This window comes from Oryza glaberrima, chromosome 8 (genome assembly GCF_000147395.1).
Source record: "Oryza glaberrima chromosome 8, OglaRS2, whole genome shotgun sequence".
In the NCBI taxonomy this organism is placed as follows: domain Eukaryota; kingdom Viridiplantae; phylum Streptophyta; class Magnoliopsida; order Poales; family Poaceae; genus Oryza; species Oryza glaberrima.
The window spans coordinates 1218710-1244090 of NC_068333.1; the positions used below are offsets into that span (position 1 = coordinate 1218710).

At 48.3% G+C, this 25381-nt stretch overlaps 2 protein-coding genes across 2 annotated transcripts; both read right to left on the minus strand.

Moving 5' to 3' along the window:
- Positions 1–323: 323 nt before the first annotated feature.
- LOC127781991 (uncharacterized) lies at positions 324–13587 on the minus strand. The gene is made up of 5 exons (XM_052309064.1): positions 12054–13587; positions 11187–11945; positions 7940–9523; positions 7225–7847; positions 324–454 (listed from the first exon to the last, which is right to left on the minus strand). Exons 1-5 carry the CDS (start codon positions 13460–13462, stop codon positions 357–359), a joined length of 4473 nt encoding a protein of 1490 aa, XP_052165024.1. The 5' UTR covers positions 13463–13587; the 3' UTR covers positions 324–356.
- A 7330-nt stretch (positions 13588–20917) lies between these two features.
- Positions 20918–23509, minus strand: LOC127781716 (L-type lectin-domain containing receptor kinase IX.1-like). Its single transcript, XM_052308727.1, has 2 exons — positions 22004–23509; positions 20918–21895 (listed from the first exon to the last, which is right to left on the minus strand). The coding sequence occupies exons 1-2, from the start codon at positions 23341–23343 to the stop codon at positions 21226–21228; spliced, it is 2010 nt and encodes a 669-aa protein (XP_052164687.1). The 5' UTR covers positions 23344–23509; the 3' UTR covers positions 20918–21225.
- Positions 23510–25381: the final 1872 nt, after the last annotated feature.

The following is a 25381-nucleotide window of genomic DNA, read 5'->3' on the forward strand; positions in this document are numbered from 1 at the left end:
AAACCATATGCTCACAACCCACCTTAACCAGGTTTTAATTATCAATTAATCAACATCACACGATTAACCATCGTGAGCTACCATTTAATGTAACCATAATTAAAATAATAATGTAACATAGTTTATAATTAATCCCTTTAGTTAGCTAATGTTTCTAAGCATGGCTAAGCAAACTTACATATAGCATTTAGCTGAACCAATCCAACATATAAGGTTCATGCTAATCAAATTATAACCCATAGGAAAATAAGATCATCTTCGGCCATTAATTAATTGGGAAAGGTTCACCACCCGATGACATTCGAAAATAATGCATAGTTGAAATAAAATAATAGCTTTAAATGGGTTCAACATGCTCAAAGGGTTGTTTGGGATCTGTGTGACTTGCCTTGGGCTTCCACAAACGCTTCGGAACCTTCCTCAACGGAAACGCTCTCCTCCGGAACGTCGGAAACTAAAGCAATTAAACAAAAATCAACAAAACAGTACAAAAACAAGCATAAACAGTACATGTGGATATTTTTAACATGTAGATCTTGATTTTAGAAAAATTTAGCAACTTGAACCACCTGAAACGGATCTACGGTTATTTAGTTATGATTTTCCAAAGATTTAATCTATTAGAAAAACGGGAAAAAGAAAAGATGATGATGTCACGATGACGTCATCAATGGTGGCCGGCCCGAATTGACGACCTTGCCGGAGCTAGGGCGGTCGGCCGGAACTTTGGAGGGCATCTACACGTAGAGAACGACGAGACGAACGCGACGGTACTTACCAACACACCGAACGACCACCGACGATAGCCGGCGTCGAGAAGGCGGCGGCGGCGGCTCGGGTTGACCGGCGGCGACGAGGCTACGGCGGCCGGCGGCGAAGGGGAGGAGGCGGCCGAGCTTCCCCACCTCTTGGCGAAACCAGCGGCGGCGACGGCAAGCGACGGCGACGGCGGAGGCGGCGGCGCGGCGCGGATGGAGGATGACCGGCGGCGACGGCGGGTTGAGGCGGGTGGCGACGGCGCTACAAGGCACGAGAGACCACGGGAGAGGGGGCAAACGGAAGAGGAGAACTAGGGGGTCCTATTTATAGCCTTGGATTGAAGAGATCGGACTTCTCCCGCAAGAAATCGCTTCGGGAAATCAAAAACTCGGTTTTGGAGGTAAACCCGAAAACGAGTTCAATTCGGGCAAAATACTCAACCTCTTGCTCCGATTCTTGAGGGGAAAGATAGAGGAAGATGTGGGGATAAAAACCCCTCAAAAATCCGGACTCGGGGTGGAGAGATCGGGGCGGAATCAGAGGAAGAAGGCGGCGGCTCGGCCGGCTCGGGCTCGGCTTGCAGCCGGCCGGAGGTAGGAGACACCACCGACAGGTGGGCCCCACCTGTCGGCCTCCACGTGAGGGAGGGGCGGTGGTGGCGGGCTGGGCCGGCTTTGCCGCGCGGGAGAGAGGGAGTGTTGGGCCAAAAACGGCCCAACAACTTAAGGAAGGGTTTTTTGAACTTTTTAATTAAAATATTTTGTGAAATATTGTTCCAATTATTAAAAATACTTCCCTTGCTCAAATAATTCCCAGAAAATTCTAGAAAATAGAGGAACAAGCAAAGTATTTAATAAAATTTTATCTAGCTCATTTTTATGTTGAAAATTTTCCTAGATAATTAGGGTTTAGCTTGTAGGCTTTTAATTTTAATTTCTAAAAATGATTTAAACAATGTATTTTTACATTAGACGATTTTTAGGGCGTGACAGCGAAGCACTGGTGTTCGGTCCTGACGTACTCAAGGCAGCAGAAGAACAAGTTAAGCTGATCCGAGAACGTTTAAAGACAGCTCAGAACCGTCAGAAGAATTACGCTGACAACCGGAGGCGAGATCTTGAGTTCGAAAAAGGAGACCACGTGTACCTGCGGGTATCACCTCTCCGTGGTATGAGGAGGTTTGGGATGTCCGGCAAGTTAGCACCCCGCTACATCGGCCCCTACCTCATAACAGCCAGACGTGGCGAAGTGGCTTATCAGCTTGAGTTACCTGAAGGTCTCGCAGATATGCACAATGTGTTCCATGTATCCCAGTTAAAGAAATGTCTTCGAGTTCCAGAAGAACAAGTTCCCCTGGGTAATATCGAGCTGGAAAAGAACCTGACCTACAAGGAAAGACCGATCAAGGTTCTTGAAGAGGCAGAACGTCAGACCCGAAGGAAGACCATCAAGTTCTACAAGGTCCAATGGAGCAATCATTCTGAAGATGAGGCAACCTGGGAACGAGAAGATCTTCTCCGCGCCGAGTTCCCAGAGCTGCTCCCTTAGGTGCTGAATCTCGGGGTCGAGATTCTTGTTAGGGGGGTTGGTCTGTAGCGCCCGTTCCGTCTTAGCGCCTAGCGGGAAAACTAGCTCTTAAAAATCCTATTTGCGAAATCCGTTTCTTTGCTTGTTGTCTAGTGCCCGTGCCATCTCAGGTCTCAAATCCCCGATCCATCGTCGAGTTCAATCCCGAATCCAAATCCTTCCCAAATCAATTCCCACCGCAAAAGTCTATTTTGCCTCCCTAGGGTTCGATGGGCCGAATCCCTCTCGGCCCATCTCCCCCTCCCTCCCCGGCTCGCTCTCTCTCTCTCTCTCTCTCCCTCTCCCCCGCTCTGCCCGAGCGCTGCTCGCGCGAGCGCGCGAGCCGCGCCGAGCCCTCCCTCCTGCTCCCGCTGCCGTTCCCGCCGACGCCGCTCAAATCCCCGCGCCGCCCATTGCTTCCCGCGCGCGCGCGCCGTGGTGGCCGACCGGCCAGTCGCCGCCGCCGTCAGCCCCTGCCGCCCTGTAGCCGCGCCCTTCCAAAACCGCCCCGCCGTCATCGCCGTCGTCATCGACCTGGCCCCGTCACTCCGCGCGCATGCTTCCAAGGGCTGGAGGCAGAGCTCCTCCTCATTGCCCTCTCTCCTTCCTCCTTTTTCCGAAGAGGAAAGGGGCAAGCCCCCTTCCTCCCTTTCTTTTTCCCTTTTCCCTTCCCCGCCGGTGTCATCCTCCCTGTCGCCGTTTTGGCCGCTAGCCGGAGCTTCAGCCCGCTGGCTCGACCGCCTAATGTCGGTTCCTCCCTCCCAAACCGACATTGCCGCCCTATAAACCCGAGCCCTCCCCAAACCAATCTTCCCCGTTTTCGCCCTCGCCATTGCCGCGCCCTGCCCTGTTCGCCTCCGCCGTTCGTCGCCAAAGCGCCGGGAGAGCCGGTGCGTGCGAAGGACGCGGAAGGGGACTCCGGGCGCTCGTCTTCTTCCTCTTCCCCGGCCCGAGGCCGGAGAGATCGCTCCCGTGCCGTCGGCCTCTCGTCACTGCGCCCCTTCACCCCGCACGGTAGTGTCGCCCTCCGTTCTCCCTCCTCGTTCCATCTCCTCCCCTTAGACTCGGGTAGTAGCACGAGTAGCCTCCCCGTAGCTAGCTGGCGCCGCCCCGACCGTTGCCGTCACTCGCCGTGTGCTCGCCGCCGTCGCCGCCCGTGCTCCGTAGCGCCCGCTCGTCGCCGGCCTCGCTCGGCGTAGCTCCGCCCAATCCGACGCTAGCAACGGATTCCCGTAGCCGCGTAGATGCTCTCACCGCCGGGAATCGACCCCTCGTGACCTCATCGCCGTTTCCCCTTCTCCTGCCGCCGGTTGCCGCCGCCGCAATCCGCGCCGTCGAGCATCCCCCGGCAAATCCGAGCCGTTGGCTCGTCTCCTCTCGTCCCGTGCAACCTCCCGGTGTGCTCGCTTTCGCCTGTATCGCCGTGGTTCGCTCTGCCGCTCGCCGCCACCGCCCGCCGTCCGTTTCGGCCGACGTCGTCGTCTACCTCCCGCCAGCCCGCGTGGCAGCCACGTAGGCGCCACGTCGGCGCCACCTCGGCCGCGACCAGGTCAAGCAGACCCCGGTCCGCCGCTTCCCTCCGCCCCCTCGCGCGCGCGGTCCACCGCGAGCCGTGAGGCTGCGCGTGGGCCCGCCGCACCGCGTCCTCCGCGAACCGCGCGCATGCGCCGCGCCTCCCTCCCCAAACCCTAGCACGCCCGCGTGCAGCTCGCTCACAGTGAGCCGAGCCGCCGACAAGCGGGTCCCACCCGGGACCACGCGAGGTGAGCCCGGTCCACCGGCTCCCTCTCTCCTCCCCTCCCGCACGCCCTACTGGGCCGAGTCCTCTTGGGCCGGCCGGCCCATTAGCTCGGCCGAGCCGCGCCTCCTCTCTTGGGCCGCGTCCTAGCCGCCCGAGGGAAGTCTAATTTCCCTCCCTCCTTCTTTTTCTTTTCTTTTCTTTTTCAAAAAGGGTTTAAATAAATCCTTTTCCTTTAAACCAAAAATCCAATAATCTTAGAAATTTAACATCTTCCCAACCGTAAGTCCGTTTGACTCCGTTCAACTTCCAAAATTCCTCAAATCTCGAGATCTATCTAATGGCACGCTTAGAGGTCAATAATAGGGCTTTATTTTCGCCATTTGTTGAGTTGTCCCGTTTCGCGTGTAGTTTCGGAGCCCGAAGACCCGCAGTGCGAGGATTTCGGGGATCAAGCTCAAGATCTCGAGCAAGGCAAGCCACCTTTGAACATCTTGAGCCTATATTTGAACTTAATTAATTTGCTTGCAAAATATTATGCATTGCTAGGATTGCACTTAATCTGTTTGCCCCGTCTGCAAGGCAGACCGGTGGGCCTACCCAACTTGTTGCATCTGATCCTTCCACTGTTAATTGTTATACCATGTTCCCTTGTAACCACCTAGTTGCGCCTCGATATTCGTGCACTCTGTGCGAGTATCGACGGTCGCCTTCAAACTTAAAATCTGAGTAAGTTCTTGGGTAAAACTTGGTTTACAAAAGACTTGGAAAACCCGACACCTGGGTCGGTGCTTGCGAACTAAATGAATTTCCAAAATCGCGGACCGGGGAACGTACCGGGAGTGCGGTTTCCCGCTCTTGCACTTAAGGACCGTTTCCTTGGAATTTCATCCGAACATAAGACGAGTACGACCACATGGGTGGAATGGGACACCCCTGGCTGAGTAATTAGCTAACCGGGGGAGCCTTGATGCCAAGAGACATGTGGATTCGCCGGGGTGGTGTCGGGGAGGACCCCTGGGCTTCCTGGCACAGTATGGTCTGGGACCTAATCTGGTGTTGGTCTGGGACCCCTCTCGTTGGCATATGGTGAACCTGTGTCGGCTTTCGAAATGCCTTGTCATGAAAGCCTTAAGGTCTCTAGTCGTGGCCGATCTGCACGGGCTGGATGATCCGGGTTAGTAATGTCGTGTGGGTAAAGTGTACCCCCTCTGCAGAGGTTATTAAACTGTCCGAACAGCCGTGCCCACGGTCATGGGCGGATGTGAGGTGATTCCTAGCGTAGTTTTGTTTGACTACTGCCTTGTGAAATTTTGCTGTTGTGAAATGGGTTTGATGTTTGGAAAATCTGCGGCTGATGGGACCAGCCAGGCCCGGGTGGCCGTTTGAAAGCTGTTGGCCGGGTGCCAATCTTGATCAATTCAAAAGACTGATACATTGCACAAACTCCGACCGGACGAGACGCACTTTCTCATCCGTGTCGTTTGAGAAGCACTCACTTAGTTGTTTCAGGAAAGAGTTCAAATAAAATCAATTGCAAAAACAACAGCCCTTCTTTGAAGCCTGCATTAAACACTTATTTCCCATGGCTTGCTGAGTACTCTCGTACTCACCCTTGCTCCATATAAATAATCCCCCCCAGTTGCTGAAGAAGATGAAGCGGATCCCGCTGACGAGGAGTTCCTTCAGGAGCAAGCCGGCTACGATGAGTTTTAGGGTTTCGGCCTAGTTCCCAAGTCGCGCCTGTGATGTGTGGTCCAAGTCTTGGCTTCCGCGTTCCTTTTGTAATGCAGTTGTGAGCTCGGGATTTGTCCGCAGCCCAACATGACTGTACCCCTACTCTATAATAAAGAGACCTCTGTTGCTGTGATATTCTGTCTTCCTGTTATACCAGCACTGTTTCCTGGGACTGGTATCAATTAACAGGTTAATTTGGAGCGTCACGGGCTAGTTCCGTTCGGGACTAGTTCGAGGCGTGACATAATTATTCTGCAGTATAAATTGAAAAGTGTATATTTGTCTTTTTATCTAATTGTGTGGGGGTAATTTTATGATTTCACGTTTCCTCACTTGTCAGATCCGATCCATGGCCGCCCATGCGTCGCCGATGTCTTCCTCTTGCGAGCGCCGCCGCGCCGCCGCCATCGGGAATCGAATCAATTTCCCTCATCCTTTCCTCTCATGTCTTTTCCAGCGACCCAAAACCCTAGTTCTTGAGTGAGGCGATGGGCAGGCGGAGCTGCAGAAGGAGCAGCGACGCGAGATGTATCCAGAAGAAGCGATATCACGCGGATGATGATATCCAAACAACCGAAGGAAAATTAATCCCGGTGAAAATACTTCTCTAATTTAAATGACCAAAAAGCCCTTTTCAGATTTTTCCCTAATACCAAAACTACCCTTCATATACTGGTAGTATATACTAGCAGTAGAATGTACCGTAAAAGTACTCTCTTTCATCTACCTTTTCTTTTTCTGATTGAGTTTACCTTTTTTTTTGTCTTGAAACAAACATTAGACTTCGCTCTTCCACGGTAACGAAGACTGGAAACAGCACTGGAAGTTCCAATTCATCTATTTGCTTGACGAAATGCTGACAATGATAGCAGCAACTCGAACCATGTATCAAAATATATTTTGTGACCTCTTGTTCTGAATTTTAGTGGTGTGGTACAAAATTACTGATATGCTTTTTGTGATGATGTTCCATGTGTTCTATATCGTTCGAGGTTACATACTTTGGTGTCAGTCAGAGATGGGGATGCATTTGGATAAAACCTAAGTTTAGTAGGTAATGTTCTATGCAGTTGTCCGCCTCCATTTTGCCGATTATCGTATGACATCTATCAACAATGAGCATGTCCTTCTTGAATTTTGTTCAAATTGATTCAAATCCAGTCAAACATTGTTTGCAATTTAAATCTCTAGCTAGATTTCACCGAGAGCGGCACCCCTGAGAAAAGGATCCCTGCTCAAGGTATCCGCCGGCTGACCCATGCTAATTCATTTGGTTTACAGTTTATCAATCTGAAATGAGAATAAGTAGAAGGCAAGTGCATTTATAATCTAATGGCATGGATTAATTTTGTACCACAAGTGGGCAAACTTATGCCCCTAACGAGGTGTGATTGCTGTTTGTGTCAAACTTGATGATGACATACCCGTCGACGACGAGAGCTGCCCCTCCGATGAGGCCACCGGCGGTGCATATGTTGCCACGGGCATCCTGGCTGGTAGCATCGGCATTGGTCCACTGGACCGGAGGACCATCATAGCAGCTCTGATTGATGGCCGCTGGCATCGGTCTGGATGCGCACACCAGAGCCCGACAGCAACGACACGCTCCATCTCAACCACATCATAGTCATTGTTGAGCTGCTTGTCAGCTGCGTTGTGAATGGCTCCCTGGCCGTATAGATCCCAGACCCACTCGACTAGTCGGAAGAGACCATTATTTTGATCATCCAGTAGACTCATTGGTCTCCTTGCACATACCACTTCTAATAAAACAACCCCAAAACTGTAGACATCAGATTCGGCACTTGCTTTACCAGTGATCACACATTCGGGGTCAATATAGCCGGGCGTCCCAGAGGGGTGCGTCATTGTCTGTACCCCATCAGCATGGTCAATGAGCCTTGCGAGGCCGAAGTCACCTAGCTTTGTATTGAAGGATTCATCCAGCATGACATTGCTTGGCTTGATGTCACGGTGCACAACACATTGCTCCCACTCCTCATGGAGGTAGAGCAGGGCGGATCCGAGCCCAATAACAATGTTGATCCTGCAACATCCAAGCCCAATAACTGATCAGTTCATGGCCATTTGTCAATTGCACATTAGCAAAAATTCTAATGAATTAGGGAAATCAATTACCTCATTGGCCATGTGAGGAAGGTACCATTGCCGTAGAGATGGACGTCAAGGCTGCGGTTGGGGACGAGCTCGTAGACGAGGAGGAGCTCGTTGCGGCCATGGCACCAGCCGATGAGCTGAACCAGATTGCGGTGGCGCAGCCGGCTTATGACCTTGATCTCAGACTTGTACTCCCTCCTCCCTTGGTTGGAGGAATCTTTGATGAACCTCTTAATGGCGACGGCGAGGCCCTGCTCTCTTAGATAGCCCCGGTACACTGCGCCGAATCCGCCCTGGCCAAGCTTCTCCTCCGCCGCGAAGCTCTTGGTTGCGTTGACGAGCACATGGTACGCGAACCGCCTCGGCCCCGTCCCGTTCTCGATCTCCATGATGGGATCGCCTTCCGTGTCATCGTCGTCGTCGTTCGCCTCCTCCGCCTCCCTCATCTTCTTCCTCTGATGTCGTCGTCGTACGAGTACGACGACTGCTACCATGGCGAAGAGGAGCACGACGAACAGTGCTGCGCCGACGGTGGCTCCCGCTACAACCCCGCCACTTCCTGAACCGGAGGTAGGCGGTGGTGACGGTGACGGCGGCGCCACCGGTGGCGGTGCGGCCTTGGGTTCCAGCGACGAGCTGAAGTACCATGAACGCAGCTGATGCAGCTCGACGGATGTGGACGTCGCGGCGGAGAAGCCGACGGCGACCTGCTCCGGCAACACGCTCTTGAGGTCAACCTTGTAGCTAAGGTTGTAATCCGGCCGGTGACGGGGGCCACTAAGCCCATAGCCGAGGTGCAGCCTCATGGCCAGGATGCTGGAGACGTTGTCGTACTCGACGACGGCGGTCATGTTCCCGACGAGGGTGAAGCTGGGCAAGGTCAAGGTCGTCTTGGACACGACGGAGTTGACGTCGACGCCGAGGTGGTCGTAGGTGGCGTCGGGGTCGTGCACGATGGTGTCGTTGAAGGTGTCGAACTCCACGGCGACGAACCGGTCGTCGCCGGCGGCCACCTGGTCGGCGGTCTGGTTGGTGAGGCCGAGGTTGTAGGCGTAGGAGCCGGCGGACGGGAGCCTCGACGGGAAGCCGGCGAGGAAGAAGGCCATGCCGGCGCCCTTGTTGTTGATGCCGCCGTCCTGTTTGGGCGGGTTGATGACGAAGGAGAAGCCGGTGGTGAAGCTGGCAACCTCGCCGGTGGCGGCGTCCCAGAGAGGGACCGGAAGGGCGTACGACACCCTGCCACGGCTGTGGTCGATGCTGCCGTCGAGCCTGTTGGCGCTGATGTCGACCCACCCGCCGCCGTCGCCGCTGAAGGAGACGTCGGCGCTGAAGGCGGCGTCGCCTTCAAGCCTGATGTTCGTCTGCTCGTCCGGGCCGAAGTTGGTGTGGTTGAAGGTCAAGGCCACGGCGACTGGAGCCGGCGAGTAGAGATCGTCGCAGAAGACGGAAAAGAAGAAGAAGATGAGCCCGACAATATTGTACGTCGTGGTGGTTGCCGGCAAGACGCCGGCCATCGATCGCCACCGTGTTCCCTCCCCCCGCTGATTAATCGAGTCAATGCGTATACTATTTGCAGTGGCAGTAGTGTGGAGACATGATGATGAATTTTAGAAGAAAGGTAAGGGTGGCCCATCAGGAAAGCACATGGATACTTCCTTTTCCTTCTTCGTTCCACACGTGCGACAGCCTGTGAATAACTAACAACTGGACGAACGAGTATGCGAAACTGTATAATAAGGGAACATGGTTAACGATTCGGTTGCGCAGGAGAAAAAAAAAGAAAAAGGAGAAAAAAATTCCATGTCATCGTCCATGTGGCGTGTCACATAGGCAAGACCACGGTCAAACGCGGCTTTGGACCGAGATGATACAGTAAACCAAGTTTAGATATCTCGATGTGCACTTAGCAAGTTCGTAAACCTGAGTGAAACCTCCTAACTAGTTTAAGAACTGCTGGTGTATTTTATTTTTTTTATGGTGCGCCCAAACTTCTCAAAATTGTGACTGAAAATTAACCATTGCCTCCATGAACATTGGTTTGATTAATTTTCTCGACTTCGAGGAATATAATGAGCCTATGCTGATGTTGATTTTAAGCTCGTGCACTGGTTTCGTTCTAACGACACAAAGTTATAAAAATCCTTTGAATAATTGATAGTATAAATTATTGTTGTCCTCTACCTTTAAAAAATTATACTACCGTATAAAGTTATAGGCATCGATATCTAGATATATATATCCAAAACACAAACACATCTGATCACCAATCACCATTGATAGTAGAGCTAGGTGCAATGCATGAAACCGCAAGTCGAAGAAGGACTACTGGAGCCTATCTGAAGACTGAAACTATTGTAGTAGCAAGTAGTAGTTGCTTTCAGGAAACCATAAGTCAAGGACTAGCACTATCCTATCTAAAATTATTGTAGCCATCCACTGATTGATCGAGAGTGATGCTGGAGAAAAAGTACATATATATCTATCTACTCAAGAGAGACCAGTCAATGTCTCAAGGTCTCTGCTAATAGCTTCCTCTAATGGGACTACCTATATATTCGTTTATAAATTTTCTTCAAAAATTTTGGTAGATAAAATAAATAGTACAATACATTTTAATTTACATAAAACTAAAATTTAACTTGTATGTAACTTTTAAAAATCTCTTAGTAATATGCTATTTCTATAAAATGGAGGTCATGTGACCGAATCCCCACATGTGTATGCGGTGTGATTTTTTTCTCTCGTTAGTACGAATCTTGAAGCAAATCTAACGATGTAGTTGCACTATAATTATATTATATTTACATGTCAATATTTTGGGAGAAAATTTGCTAATAAATACAGTATATAGCAAAATCACTAGGAATTGATTAAAGCAACTTTGCCTGCAGGCTATGGCCCAGCCTAACTTTGTACTATGGGCCTGATGGTGAAGGCAATAAGGAGGATGGAGGCCAACTCTACTAATGGGCCTGAGGCCCAGAACATTAACTGGCTTCTAGCAAGCGGACGATCGAAAGAACGAGCTGTTAGGTATATCGGCAATCTGAATGAATAGAAATGTGGCATTATACATTTATACATACATATTTGTAGACAAACTTAAAATGACTGTAAAAGTTCAAAGCATGGCGTAAATACCAGATTACTCACACCGGCAATTAAGCAAAAGTCTAACGATCAAATCAACGGCGCTGACGAGCTGAACATCCCATCCAAGCATCAACTACTGTAAAATCAAGAACAACTCAAATGAACTGAACATTACTAGAACTGATGTTCGAGCAACGAAGACGAGTCCTTCGAACCAGCTGAAGTGGATGTGTCAGAAGAAGTCGAGATGTGAGTTGCGTAGCCACTCACCGTTGTTGTTGATGACTGTGTCGCACTTGAGGATGACATCCCTGCAGGCGACGTGAAGAGCTCATCCACAGAGACCACTGGAGGAATGTACATCGGCACGGGCATCTTAGCCGGCAACACTGGCAGTTGCCCACCGGATTGGAGCATAGCCTTGGCATTTCTGATAGACGGACGCGCGTTCGGATCAGGGTGTGCGCACCAGAGCCCGATGACAATGACACGCTCCATCTCCGCCGCGTCGTAGTCGCCGTTGAACCGCTCATCAGCGTCCGTGAGAATGTCTCCCTTGCCGTACAAATCCCAGGCCCACTCGACCAACCGGAAGATACCATTCTTCTGGCTGTCTAGTAAGCTCATTGGCCTCCTCCCGCACGCCACCTCCAGTAGGACAATGCCGAAGCTGTAAACGTCGGACTCTGCGCTTGCTCTGCCGGTGATCACGCATTCAGGATCAACATAGCCCGGTGTCCCAGAGACTGCAGTCATTGTCTGCATCCCCACGATGTGATCAATGAACCTTGCAAGTCCGAAGTCACCTAGTTTGGCATTGAAGGACTCATCCAACATGACATTGCTTGGCTTGATGTCACGGTGTACGACACATTGCTCCCACTCCTCATGAAGGTAGAATAGGGCTGATCCGAGCCCAAGAATAATCTTGACCCTGTGACAAAATAGAAGTTAGCTGATCACTTGAGTTAAATTTGACAATATGTTCGCCAATTAAGTTGACACTACAAAGATTAAGACAAAATTAGCAAGAGTTAATAACCTCATTGGCCATGTGAGGAAGGTGCCATTGCCGTGGAGATGGATGTCGAGGCTACGGTTGGGGACGAGCTCGTAAACAAGAAGGAGCTCGTCGTGGCCATGGCACCAGCCGATGAGCTGCACGAGATTGCGGTGGCGCAGACGGCTTATGACCTTGATCTCTGACTTGTACTCCTTCCTGCCTTGCTTGGAGGAATCTTTGGTGAATCTCTTTATGGCGACGGCGAGGCCCTGCTCTCTGAGGAAGCCCCGATACACTGTGCCGAAACCGCCTTGCCCAAGCTTCTCCTCCGCCGCGAAACTCTTGGTCGCCTCGACAAGCTCGTAGTATGGAAATCGCCTTGGCCCCGTCCCCATCTCGATCTCGACGATAGTCTCGCCGTCGTCGTCGTCGTCGTCGCTGCCATCCATGCCTCCGTTCTTTGCCTCCTCTGTCTCCTTCTTCTTGCTCTGACGTTGTCGTACAAGGATTGCTACCATGGCGAAGAGGAGTATGACAAACATTACCGTGCCAACGGTGGCTCCCGCTACAACTCTGCCACGTACCGCCGCAGCCTTGGGTTCCAACGATGAGCTGAAATACCAAGAATGCAGCTGATGCAGCTCAAAGGATGTGGTCGTGGAGGCGGAGAAGCCAACGGAGACCAGCTCCGGCAACACGCTCTTGAGGTCAACCTTGTAGCTAAGGTTGTAATCCGGCCGGTGACGGGGGCCACTAAGCCCATAGCCGAGGTGCAGCCTCATGGCCAGGATGCTGGAGACGTTGTCGTACTCGACGACGGCGGTCATGTTCCCGACGAGGGTGAAGCTGGGCAAGGTCAAGGTCTTGCTGGACACGACTGAGTTGACATCGATGCCGAGGTGGTCGTAGGTGGCGTCGGGGTCGTGCACCATGGTGTTGTTGAAGGTGTCGAACTCCACCGCCACGAACCGGCTGTCGCCAGTCGCCACGGCGTCCGGGCCTTGGTCGGTGAGACCGATGTTGTAGCCGAGCTCATCGACCCCGCTCGGGAGCATGGACGGGTAGGCGGCGAGGAAGAAGGCCATGCCGGTGCCCTTGTTGTCGATGCCGCCGTCCTCTTTGGGCGGGGTGATGTTGAAGGAGAAGCGCGTGGTGAAGCTGGCAACCTCGCCGGTGTCCCTGCTCCAGAGGAGCATCGGCCGGGCGCTGTACGATGCCCGGCCTTTGCTGTGTCCCCTGTGGCCGTACCTGTTGGCGCTGATGTCGATCCACCCGTCGCCGAAGGAGGCGTCGCCTTCGAGTCTGATGGTGTTCCCGTCGTCCTGGCTGAAGGTGGAGTAGTTGAAGTACAAGGCGGCGACCGGAGCCGGAGGCAGGTAGCAGACGGAGAAGAAGATGATGCCCACTGCGCAAGTGATCGCTGATGTGATCAGCGGAAAGCCAGCCATCGCCGCCGCGGCCGGCCGGCGTCGGTGCGCACGGTGATACCAGCTTGACTTGGTGCAACGAGTCAATGCGTAGAGTCTTCCTAATTGGCAGTCTGGACACTGAAGTGTGGAGGCCGTCGACTTAAGTGAGACTTGGTAGTTTAGAGGAGTGTACTCTGTGTTCACAAGGGAGAGCAAGCAAAGCATGCAAGAACTAGTCTATCCAAAATTAAAGTAATGTATTCTCTACTGTTAATTGAGTATTTATTATATCTCTTTTTCGTGAAGAAATATCGACAAGCTTTCATTGGTAATAAATATATATTTTTACCATTCTGCTAGCCCTCTCTTTAATTGCTTCATATATATGCAATTTGTTATGCATGTGAATCAATAAAGATAGAAAAATTCTTTAAAAAACTAGGAAGATAGCCCGCGCATTCGCGCGGGCATGCGTATTAGTTTGTTCCGAAAACAGTTCTAAAAAATAAAAAATTAAAGTAATGTATTCTCTACTGTTAATTGAGTATTTATTATATCTCTTTTTCGTGAAGAAATCTCGACAAACTTTCATTGGTAATAAATATATATATTTTTACCATTCTGCTAGCCCTCTCTTTAATTGCTTCATATATATGCAATTTGTTATGCATGTGAATCAATAAAGATAGAAAAATTCTTTAAAAAATATTTATTGTATTCTGAATTTAGTGATTGAGTGATTCTTAATTCGACTTTGTATTCAAATCAAATTACTTTATTCTAAATTGTCTTTTTAGGGATTTTAAATTGCGCTTAATCTCATATCGTGCTGTATTTGATCTCTTCTTTTAATACTTATTTTATTATTCCAAATTTTAGATATTTATAACTTATACTTTTATAGGGACTCTTGATATTTTATATTCTACATGGAATCTTGTTATTTTTTTTATAGTTTTAGTGTTTTTTATTTTTTGTTTGTGTATTTTAATCAAATTGCTTGTTTTATATTTTTGTTCTAAATTTAATTACAAACTCCTTGTGGTGATCCGCCTGTCACCATCAGCCTCGCGGATCATTGTTGACCTCCTCATCAGTGAGCCTCTCTTGATACATTGGACATGACGTGGCGGGGCTCGGTAGCAAAGATGAAGCTGTTTTGTAGTCCTTGTCGAAGACATGGAACGTCTCCCTCTGCTCCCCTCCTCTTAGTCCTTGTCCTTCATCTAATCATTTAGTGCGCTATTAGGTCCAGGAACTTGTAGAAGTCGATGATGCCGCTGTCGTCAGTGTCCACCTCGCTAATAATGTCTTGTAGCTCCGCCTTCATCGGGTTCAGGCCCAGAGTGTGCATTCTGGTTCCAAGCTTCTTTGGTGGTGATTGAACTTGGACTTTAGACCCACACATTTGAATTCATTCATCATTTTCGAAGTGCTATTTTGCTCAAATATTTGTAGTCAGATAGCAGTATTATCTAACTTATATAGAGTAAATATGTGCAATATGGGTCTTGAATTTAATTATAAATAACACAAAAAGTCAAATAAACTGAGAAAAGTACATGTAACTTGAGAGTCATGATCATTTAGCTATTATTATTTTTCTATATATTATGTGCTAGGTAGAAAATAGGAAAAGTTATCTTAAAAATAGGATATGAGAATTGGATCCCAGAGATGAGTAGGACGGTGGAGGTACGTACGTACATGCATGCTCACATACGGTAGGGGTGGAGGTGGGGGTACTGGATTTATTTTTGTGAGATGTAGCAGTTATAATTATTGGATCTACCTATTTAAAGGAAAATCAATGGTTTGATTTTTTTATCATAATTTCTAGGAACTTTTAATTTATTTGAGCACTACATGGCATCTCATGAGTGTTTGTAGAAAACCATGTGACAGTTTAAGAGGATCTGTAGGGAGTTTAATGAATTTTTAAGTATATAATAGATAGTTAATATAGCATTTGTTGGTTCTTTATGTACTGAACTGCTCGCTAGAAAATATGGATAAGAAAGTGAGCATGAGAGATAATAGGAGATCATTTACGATGGCATGATATATGTTACTTTTTGTAATATTTTATTACTATTTAGTTGCGATAAAGGGGTTTATGTCAAATGATATGTTTCTTATATATGTACATACCAAAATATGGTAAACATAGTTCAAATTAAAATCGAATATATTATAAGATATTCTAATTATTTAGTTGTTGTGTTTTTTATATACAAAATTTTGCTACCATAAATGGAAGGAAGAAGAGAGGGGTGGGGAGACATACGTACTTTGGATGTACGTACATGTTAGGAGATGAGGGACCTAGGGAGAGGTGTGGACGTACGTGACATTTGTTTTTTACATATATAGATCTAATGGTGTGTAAAGAGAAAATAAATGGTACGATGTTTTTCTTTTTTTCTTGGAATTTCTTAGATTTCTCTAATTTATCAGAGCGCCACGTGGTGGCTTAAGAGCGTTTGTAGGAGCCACATGGTGGCTTAAAAGCATTTCTAAGAAGTTTAATGGACTTACTCGTACGATGTCTATTTGTAGGGATTTTTTTTCATAAAGATAAAAAAAGAAGAAAGAAACAAAGAGAAAAAAAAAAGAAGGGGTGATAGGGAGCGTACAATACGCATCCTGCACGGAGGTAGGGACGGCAGGGGTTTTTTTTCTTTAAAGATAATCTAACGATCTAAAATAATGGCCCACCTATTTAAGTGAAAATCGATGGTCAGATTTCTCTATTTTATTAGAATGCCACGTGGTGACTCGGGAGTATTTTTAGGATGCCACATGGCGGCTTGAGAGTGTTTGTAGGAAGTTTAATGGACTTTTATTATATAATAGATAGTTAATTTTTTTTAAAAAAAAGTCACTAAGATATATTAATATATGATAGATCACCAAACAAACATGCAAGGTTAAATTTAACTTCTACATGTTGCAAAAAAAAAAATTGACTATCAATATACATTAACTAGCTGTACTTTTTTTTTACAACTTGTAAAAGTTGAATTTTAAATACTGATATATTATATATTAATATATCTTTTAAATTTTTTAATAACTATTTTGAGTGATATGTAAACAACAAGGGAACGTCTTCTCGAAAGTTTAAAATATATCCACTCTCCAACCAGTTCGGGGAACATAGTTTGGTGATGCTCGTTTTTACTAAAGATGAAGTAGCTAGGACACGAAAACAAGAAATCCATTAATTAGTATATGATTAATTGGCTTTTAATTATTATACACTTAAAAAATAGATTTATCTGATATTTTAAAGCAACTTAAATTATGTATAAAAAGTTTTCGCACGAAATACACCTAGCAGATTGAAAATCGTGCTAACAAAACCAGGGTCACTACCACAGAAAGAGCCTTCGGTGCCGGTTGGGAAACCCCCTTAGGTGCCAATTTTCCCAACCAGCACCACCAAGGTGGCACTGATGAGATGACTCAAAGGTGCCGGTTTAGGAACCGATACCTTTGAGGTATACGATTTGAAAAAAAAAAAAAAGCCCGGTCGGCTCGATTTGAGTCGAGCCAATGCTTTAAAGCCAAAAAAAAAAATCAAAAATAAAAAAAAAGACAAGTACACATCACACAATCAAATATTCATCAACAAGTTTAAATCACTGAATCAAACATCAAACATTATTGAATCATCGAATCAAACATCAACAATGACACAGCCGGCAAGCGAAGGAGATGGTTGGGGGTGCTCACCAGTGGTAGAAGAGACAAGGGAGCCCGCCACTGTCGTTGCCGCTGCCTACCCCGCCGGATCTGGTGGAGGGGAGGGCTCCGCCGCCGCTGCCTCCCCTCCCGCCGGATTTGGCAGATGGGAGGTCGCCGCCGCCGATGCCTGTGAGCCACGCCACTTGCTGCTGCCGCCCCTCCCGCCGCCGCCGAGCCGTTGCTGACTCCCCTCCCGGCCAGATCTGGTGGAGCGGAGGCGCCGCTGCCTTCCCTCTAGCCGGATCTAGCGGAGGGGAAGGCGTTGCCGCAGCCTCCCCCCTGGCCGTCGGGCCGCCACGGGCTCCCCTCCAGATCCCTGCTACCGCCTCCCTTCCTGCCACCGCCACCTCCCCTCCCACTAGATCTAGCGAGGGAAGGGCGCGGTCGCCGCTGCCGCCTCCGCCGGTAGCGGGAAAGAAGGGAGGGAGAGAGAGAAGATAGAGATGAGAGAGAAGGGAGGGAGAGAGAGAGAAGAGAGCGAGATGACGCGAGAGCGAACCTTATCTCCTCCTCACCTCGTTGTGGTGGGGCCCGCTGGTTGGCTCATCCGATGCCGCCTCGGCTAGATTTCTGTGGGTGTCGTGTTTTAAAAAACCGGCACCTATAATATATTATAGGTGTCGGTCCGACACCTATAGAATAGGTGTCGGTTCTTATTTAGAACCGGCACTTATAATTGCTTAAAGGTGCCGGTTTTTGCAATTTCAACCCGCGGAAATTGGAAAAGGCCTATAGGTGCTGGTTTTAGTACTTTCAGTATCTATAGTGGCAACACCTATTTAATGTTTTGTAGTAGTGGGTAAGATCTGTAACTTAATCAGAAAATAACGAGGCGTTAAGGAAGTTATGTGGATTTTAAGCTGCTTGCACTCCTTCGTCCTTGTTCGGGAGAGTTTATAGTAATACAACATTTTCCATAATTTATGGCTCTCTAGACGGTAGAAATTTTTCACCTAAATTCCCATCAATATAACTATGAAATTAAAATAATGTGTTAGAAGTCACAAGATAGAAAAAGCATGTTTTTCTATATTCTCATGAGCAGCTTTTTTTCTATGAATTATCTTTCTTAAGATAATTCATAGCATAATAGGAGGAGGTGGTTTTTTCTACGTTTAGGATCGCCCCTCTTTTTTTATATATGTTGTCTCAATATTCATAGAAAAATCTTTAAAAGATTCAACAACATAGATAAATGTGTGATATCATTTTAGAAATATGCAAGATGAAACAAAATTTGTTGTTTTTCAATCTGAAAAGGTAGAATCCAACAAATATATCGCATTATGATAATTTTTTATATTTTTTTATAAAAACAATTTTACAACTATTTGATGGCATGTAAGAAAACGAGTGTCATCTCATTAAAGACATTGCTCGATTAATCCACATGAGATGGGGATTGACAGGTGTGAAATTAATGTTTCATAATTCGTTTTCATTTCTCTAATGAGAGGGATTAACTCGAGGGACGTAAGAAAATAAAGACCTTTTCCTCAAGTACAATGAGCAGCACAGAGGGACTCAACACAGTTTGGTCTAACAAGGCATTGTAACAAAGCTGGTGTTAACACGGCATATAAATGCTATTAGTTCTTCCGTATGGTTTAACTGTGCCAAATTGGTATTGAATTGCTTGTTCTGTACTTGTTGGTTCGCAGGGGTTGGAACTTGGAAGGATTTTTTTTTTTTTAATACGGAAAAGGATTGCGCACCGGAAATGATCATTGCGATATGACTTAACTAATAATTGTCGGTTTATCAGCGTCGGTTCCTAGCTGGACTACAATAATTGTCCATGCCGAGCTGAAAAGAACAATACCCCAAAATTAACGATGCTGCTACAATCTCCATGATCCATCGGAGAGACGGAGAAACATGCATAATTGTAAGTAAATCGTAATGTTCAGACTTGAGAGATATTCAGGGTTGCCTCATGCAGTCGTTTGACGCAGAACAAGAGCCCAGAGGTCAGTCAATGGCCCAGCTTATCTGAAACTATATTGTGCCAACTCCACTGATCGATCGATGGAGAGTGGATCCGGATCGCAGAAAGACTTTAAAGACTCCCCTTTGGCCGTGGAGTAAAGAGTCTCCGCAAATTTGAGCTTTGATGTCATCTAGTACAACCGATCGAAGACCGAATTAAGTGCTGAGTTCCAGCTTGCAGCATACACGCACACGACCGTCACCGTGTTGAAAAAGACAGTGAACTCTCTACTAACAGTATGAGCTTTCATTACTTTTCGAGACTTTTTACGCGGTTTGCGAGGTACTTAGAGGTACCTGAAGATGGAACAACGGGTACCGTTAATCAAGAGAGGGGCAAGGTAGGGAACAAAATTATTATACTAATATTATGACATAATTAACTAGTAAAACATGGGCATTATACGTGAATTGAATACCTATATCCATCGATCAGTATATCATTATGCAGATCGATACGTCGTGAGGAAAAAAAGTAAATCACGGATACACCGTTGATTTAGCAGCGATCAATTCGATCTGTACCCAAATAAACAGAAAGATCGCATCTCCATTCTTCTCTCCTTTCGCTTCGTTCTTATTCTAGGGTTTGAACATTCACTAGAAGGAGACATAGAAAAAAGCGTCTGCATGGTTGAGGGTTGAAGAGGAGATGCGATAGCCCGGTCGATGACTAGGCTCAATCTAGCGCATTTGAAAGTTATCCTATGCTTATTCACACAGTTGATTAGTTATTCATGTAGTTCATAAACTCCTTATATAAGGGACTGGAATTTTTGTGGGATAGTAAACGAGATCTCCTCCTATGGTGTTCTTCTAGTGTTCGAACGGGCGCACCCACGAGGAGACACGGGCGAGGAAGAAGATTTGGCATGGTCGAGCATTTGAACAGGAGGCAAGATCTGATTGACATGTACAGGTTATAAGAACACAACATAAATATAGAGAAAACCACGTAAATGAGAACATCAAAGAACGAAGTAACTCTAGATAAAATGATGCAACTTAAGAACCTGTAATGCTAGTGCCGGCTAAATGACTTAACTCAAACACAACGTAAATCTAGAGGAAACCATGCAAAAGAGAAAATACGCAAATAATAACCTGTAAAGCTGGTAAAGGGGAGATGTTAACTTCGTACGGTAGTACCTACGCGGTACCGATTCTAATTTGGGAGACAATTCTACCCTTTTTCTCTACTAGTAAAATTATATTTTTACCCTTAGTACTTAAGCACCAATACCAATGGTTAAATACCTTTTACATGATACCTATGATTGAGGAGGTTGGATCTATACCTTTTTTTTGGAATACAAACACCGTAAAAGCCTATCAGATTTTGTTGAGGAAATTGCAGCAGTAAAGCCATTGCTGACCCTATCAGAACCAACTCTCTTCTCTTTCAAATTTTGGCTTGATCACTCTGTGAAGTAGCAGAGATGTCAATCTTGGACGATATGCTTGCTGCATGAATCTCTTATGTCTTAAATCTGACAATTGGCTGTTGTTATTTTTGTGTGTTAACAATTTTGCTTCGATGTTCTCGATTCAGCGTTCAATCAACACCGGTGTATGTACTGAACATAAATATCCACAATTTGAGACGATTGCATAAGAACTGCTTCAGTAGAAAATTAACGAAGAGATATGGACGGTCAGAGATATGGACGGTTTGGTTGGATTGTTGGAGAGGAAATTGAAGGAAAAGTTTTCTGGACAAAATAACTAAATGGTTGGAAAACTGAAAGCATGATGTAAACTGAACACAATTACTCATATTGCCAATTAGGCAGCTCTCTAAAGAGCAAACCAATTGCCTCACGAGCTGTACATCCTATTCAAGCGGCAATTTGTAAATGTAGAACATGTAAAATGAACCAAACATGGCTAATACTACTGCACGGAGCAATTAACGAAGATGAGCCCTTCAAACCGGCTAAAGTATGCGAAAGGAACTGAGGTGTAGGGATGCAGGTAGTTCGACTTGTGGGTATGGATGAAAATCTAGATATGACAAAAGTTGTCTTGCTATACATATCCTATGAGTGAGAAAACTTGCCACCCTAGCGAGGTGTGATTGATGTTAGTGTCAAACTTGAGGATGACATTCCTGTCGATGATGAAAGTTGCCCCTCTGACGAGGCCATCGGCGGTGCATATATTGGCACGGGCATCTTAGATGGTAACACTGGTAGTGGTCCATTGGATTGGAGGACCGTCATGGCAGCTCTGATAGATGGACGTGCGTATCGGTCCGGATGCGCACACCAGAGCCCAACGGCCATGACACACTCCATGTTGGTTGCGTCGTAGTCATTGTTGAGCCGCTCGTCTGCTGCCTTGAGAACGGCTCCATGGCCGTATAGGTCCCAGACCCATTCCACCAGTCGGAAGAGGCTATTGTTTTGGTTGTCCGGTAGGCTTATTGGTCTCCTCCCACATGCCACTTCCAACAAAACAACGCCAAAACTATAAACATCAGACTCAGCGCTTGCTTTACCCGTGATCACACATTCAGGATCAAGATAGCCTGGAGTCCCTGAGGGGTGGGTCATTGTTTGTACCCCAACGGCATGGTCAATAAGCCTTGCAAGACCAAAGTCGCCTAACTTTGCATTGAAGGATTCATCCAGCATGATGTTGCTCGGCTTGATGTCACGGTGCACGACGCATTGCTCCCACTCCTCATGGAGGTAGAGCAGTGCATTCCCAAGTCCAAGAACAATGTTGATCCTATGACAATATCCAAGCTAGTTGATCAGTTGAATTTCAATTAACATTTGTTGATTGCACATTGGAAAAAAAAAGATTCTGATATATTAATGAGAGTTAATTAATTACCTCATTGGCCATGTGAGGAAGGTACCATTGCCATGGAGATGGACGTCAAGGCTGCGGTTGGGGACGAGCTCGTACACGAGGAGGAGCTCATCACGGCCGTGGCACCAGCCGATGAGCTGCACGAGATTGCGGTGACGCAGCCGACTTATCACCTTGATCTCCGACTTGTACTCCTTCCTCCCTTGCTTGGAGGAGTCTTTGGCAAACCTCTTTATGGCAACCGCGAGGCCAAGCTCTCCCAGATAGCCACGGTACACCGCCCCAAAGCCGCCTTGCCCAAGCTTCTCCTCCTCCGCGAACCTCTTTGTCGCGTTGACAAGTACGTGGTACGGGAACCGCCTCGGCCCCGTCCCCATCTCGATCTCCACGATGGGATCGCCGTCTGAGTCGTCGTCCTCCTCTGCCTCCCTCCTCTTCTTTCTTCGGCATCGCCGTACTAAGACTGCTACCATGACGAAGAGGAGCACGGCGAACAGCGCTGCACCGACGATTGCTCCCGCTACAACTCCGCCGCGTGAATGTTGTTGCGGCGACGATATTACTCCCGTCGAAGGCTTCTGCTCCAACGTCAAGTTGAAGTCCCAAGAATGCAGCTGATGCTGCTCAACGGATGCGCCCGTCGCCGCCGAGAAGCCGACAGCGACCTTCTCCGGCAAGGCGCTCTTGAGATCAACCTTGGAGCTAAGGTTGTAAGGCGTCGTTGATCCATTTGCCCATAGCTTCAGTGACAGGATGCTCGAATTGCTGTTGTAGTCGATGACGGCGGTCATGTTGCCGATGAGGGTGAAGTTCGGCAGAGAGTTGGTCTTCACCGATCGGATTGAGTTGACATCGATGCCGACGTGGTCATCGGTGCCGTTGGGGTCGAAGCTGTTGACGTAGGTGTCGAACTCGACGGCGACGAACCGGTTGACGGACGACGGTGCGGTGTCGTAGCTCCGGGTGGTGAGACCGAGGGCGCCGCCGTCGCCCATGTACGGCATCGTCGACGGGTAGCTGGCGAGGAAGAAGGCCATCCCGTCGCCCCGATCGCTGCTGCTTTTCGGGGCGATGCTGAAGGAGAAGCGCGTGGTGAAGCTGGCCACCTCGCCGCCGGTGTCCTTGTCCCACAGCTGCACCGGCGGCGTGTACACCACTCGGCCCATGGTGCCGCCGCTCGGCAAGTTTTTGCCCGTGGTGAGCTCGATCCATCCGTCGACGCCGGCGATCGCCGCCGCCGCGCTGCCCTGGAGGGTGATGTTCTTGGTCGCGTTGCTGAAGGTGGAGTAGTTGAATGATACAGTGGTAGCGCTAGGCAAGCAGCGCAGCAAGACGAGCAAGCAGGCTAGAGCAGAAGCCATGGGCGATTTTGTCAGGACTCACGAGGACGGCGGCGGCGGCAATCGCCGGTCTTTGAGCAGAATCATCAACATCAATACAACAACTACGAATCAGGGAGGCCAGTCCAGCTGAGCATACAAACTCTTCTAACTTGCGTGCGGTTGCTCGCATCTTTTAGATAAGACTAGCGAATATTAGATAATTTAAAAAGATGTGGTTTGGGGAAACAATGTTTGCTCCTTAATTTAATCCTTAATTTAATGATACCAAATTCTCATTGTTATCCCACGTTCTAAGTTGAGGTGCAAAACCAGGGGCTATGTTGGTAGTGGACCAGTGACGGTACTGCTTTTCTTTTTCTTTTTCTTTTTCTTTTCCGGCAGGGAGTGGTACCAGACTACCAGGGGATCTGTTGATTTGAAATATTATGTTAGTTGGACACATTAGAGCATTAGCAGTGTGGCACCACATATTGTCAGACTTCACGTGCCACCTAGACCCAAGAACACACCAAAATAATGTTAGCCACATTTTCCACAATGTTATGTATCCTCAAATGGGGTCCACAACAATAAAGACTCTTTTCTCAGCTTTTTTCCCTCCTCTCTCTCTCCTCAGCCACCGACGCCTTTTCCCCTCCCTCTACATATTCCTCCTTCCACGAAGTCAGGTGGCCCAAGTAGCTATGGCGACGTCGGCTAGCGGGAAGCCGCTGACAGCGGGGCCGGAAGCCGCCGCCGAGCTTGCCCGATCTTACACCTGGTGGTGGCGGCGGCAGCGCCGCTCCCCTCCCTCTCCTCAATGGTTCTATCGGCGGCGAAAGGGGTCTGAGCGGCGGGGGCGAAGCTCAGTGACCCAAATCTGGGCTGACGACGAGCTCCCGGTATGCTCCTTCCAACTCTGGTACCGTCTCTTCAAACTCGCGCGTTGAAGGCGACGAAGCAACTCGGGAGGACCGCTGAGCGATGATTTCCTCTCCCCTCCCTGACAAATTCCTGACGAGGAACAGGTGACTCATTTTGGCTCCCCGTTCTTCCTTTGGTCACGGGAGAAGTACATGTGGCATGGAATATTTGATGTGAAAGGTTAAGGCTAAATATCACCTAGATGCATTGTGAACGGTCTTAAAGTTGGACATACATATGTAGAGATAGCAACAGGTTTGTACCTGTCGGATTCCTTGCCCTGTACCCATACCAGTGTGAACTAGCATGCCTCCTCCAATACGCATACTCGTGACCAGGTATCCACACCTCTGCGGATCATGGGAACGTGTTGGGTGTCCGTACCCACAGTAACAAGAAAAAAGAACATGGGCAACAGGGAAGAGAACACGGGCCGCCTTTGTTGAGGGCCGAAGGAAACGAGATGGCGACGCGAGGGAGTAGACAGTAGAGATACGGCCTCGACGGCTTGGCCTGCTTGACACCTCGACCTTCGGTCCCCGACCCTACCCTAGCCACCTCGTTGAGCGGAAAGCTGGTGCTCCCGTGCGCAGGAGGGCGGGATGATGGGACGACGGGCCACACGCCATGCGCGTGGCCTCGACGGCTCGGTCGCTCCTGCATGCTGGTATGCATTGGTGGTTGGGGTGGGGACTGGGGACTGGGGACTGGGGACTGGGGATGGGATGTCGGTAGGGAGGGATTGCGTAAGAGCAACTCCAACAGCATCCTTATCCCACTCTCCAAGTTAAATTTTAGCAAATTTAAAGAAAAAGAACACTCCAACAGCCTTTCTATCTGACTGGCCAAGCCATCTAGCTGGCCAAACTGGCTCCTTGGCTGACTAAACTTAGCCAGTCTGCCTGCCTAGCCAAACCCGGTTGGCTGTGGGACCCACATTGCTCCCCACCTCAGTATCTCTTTCCTCTTTCTTTCACCGCACAAATCGATCCCCGCCGCCATCGTCGTCGACTCGTCCTACCGCGCCATCGCCGTCCCGCGATGTCGCCGGCTCGCACGGTCGCACCTGCACGGTCGTCGCCGTCCGATTTTCTCCGTCGCCGAGGGAGCTCCGTGATGACGAGGCAAGAGCGAGGGATGGTGTGTTGGCGAC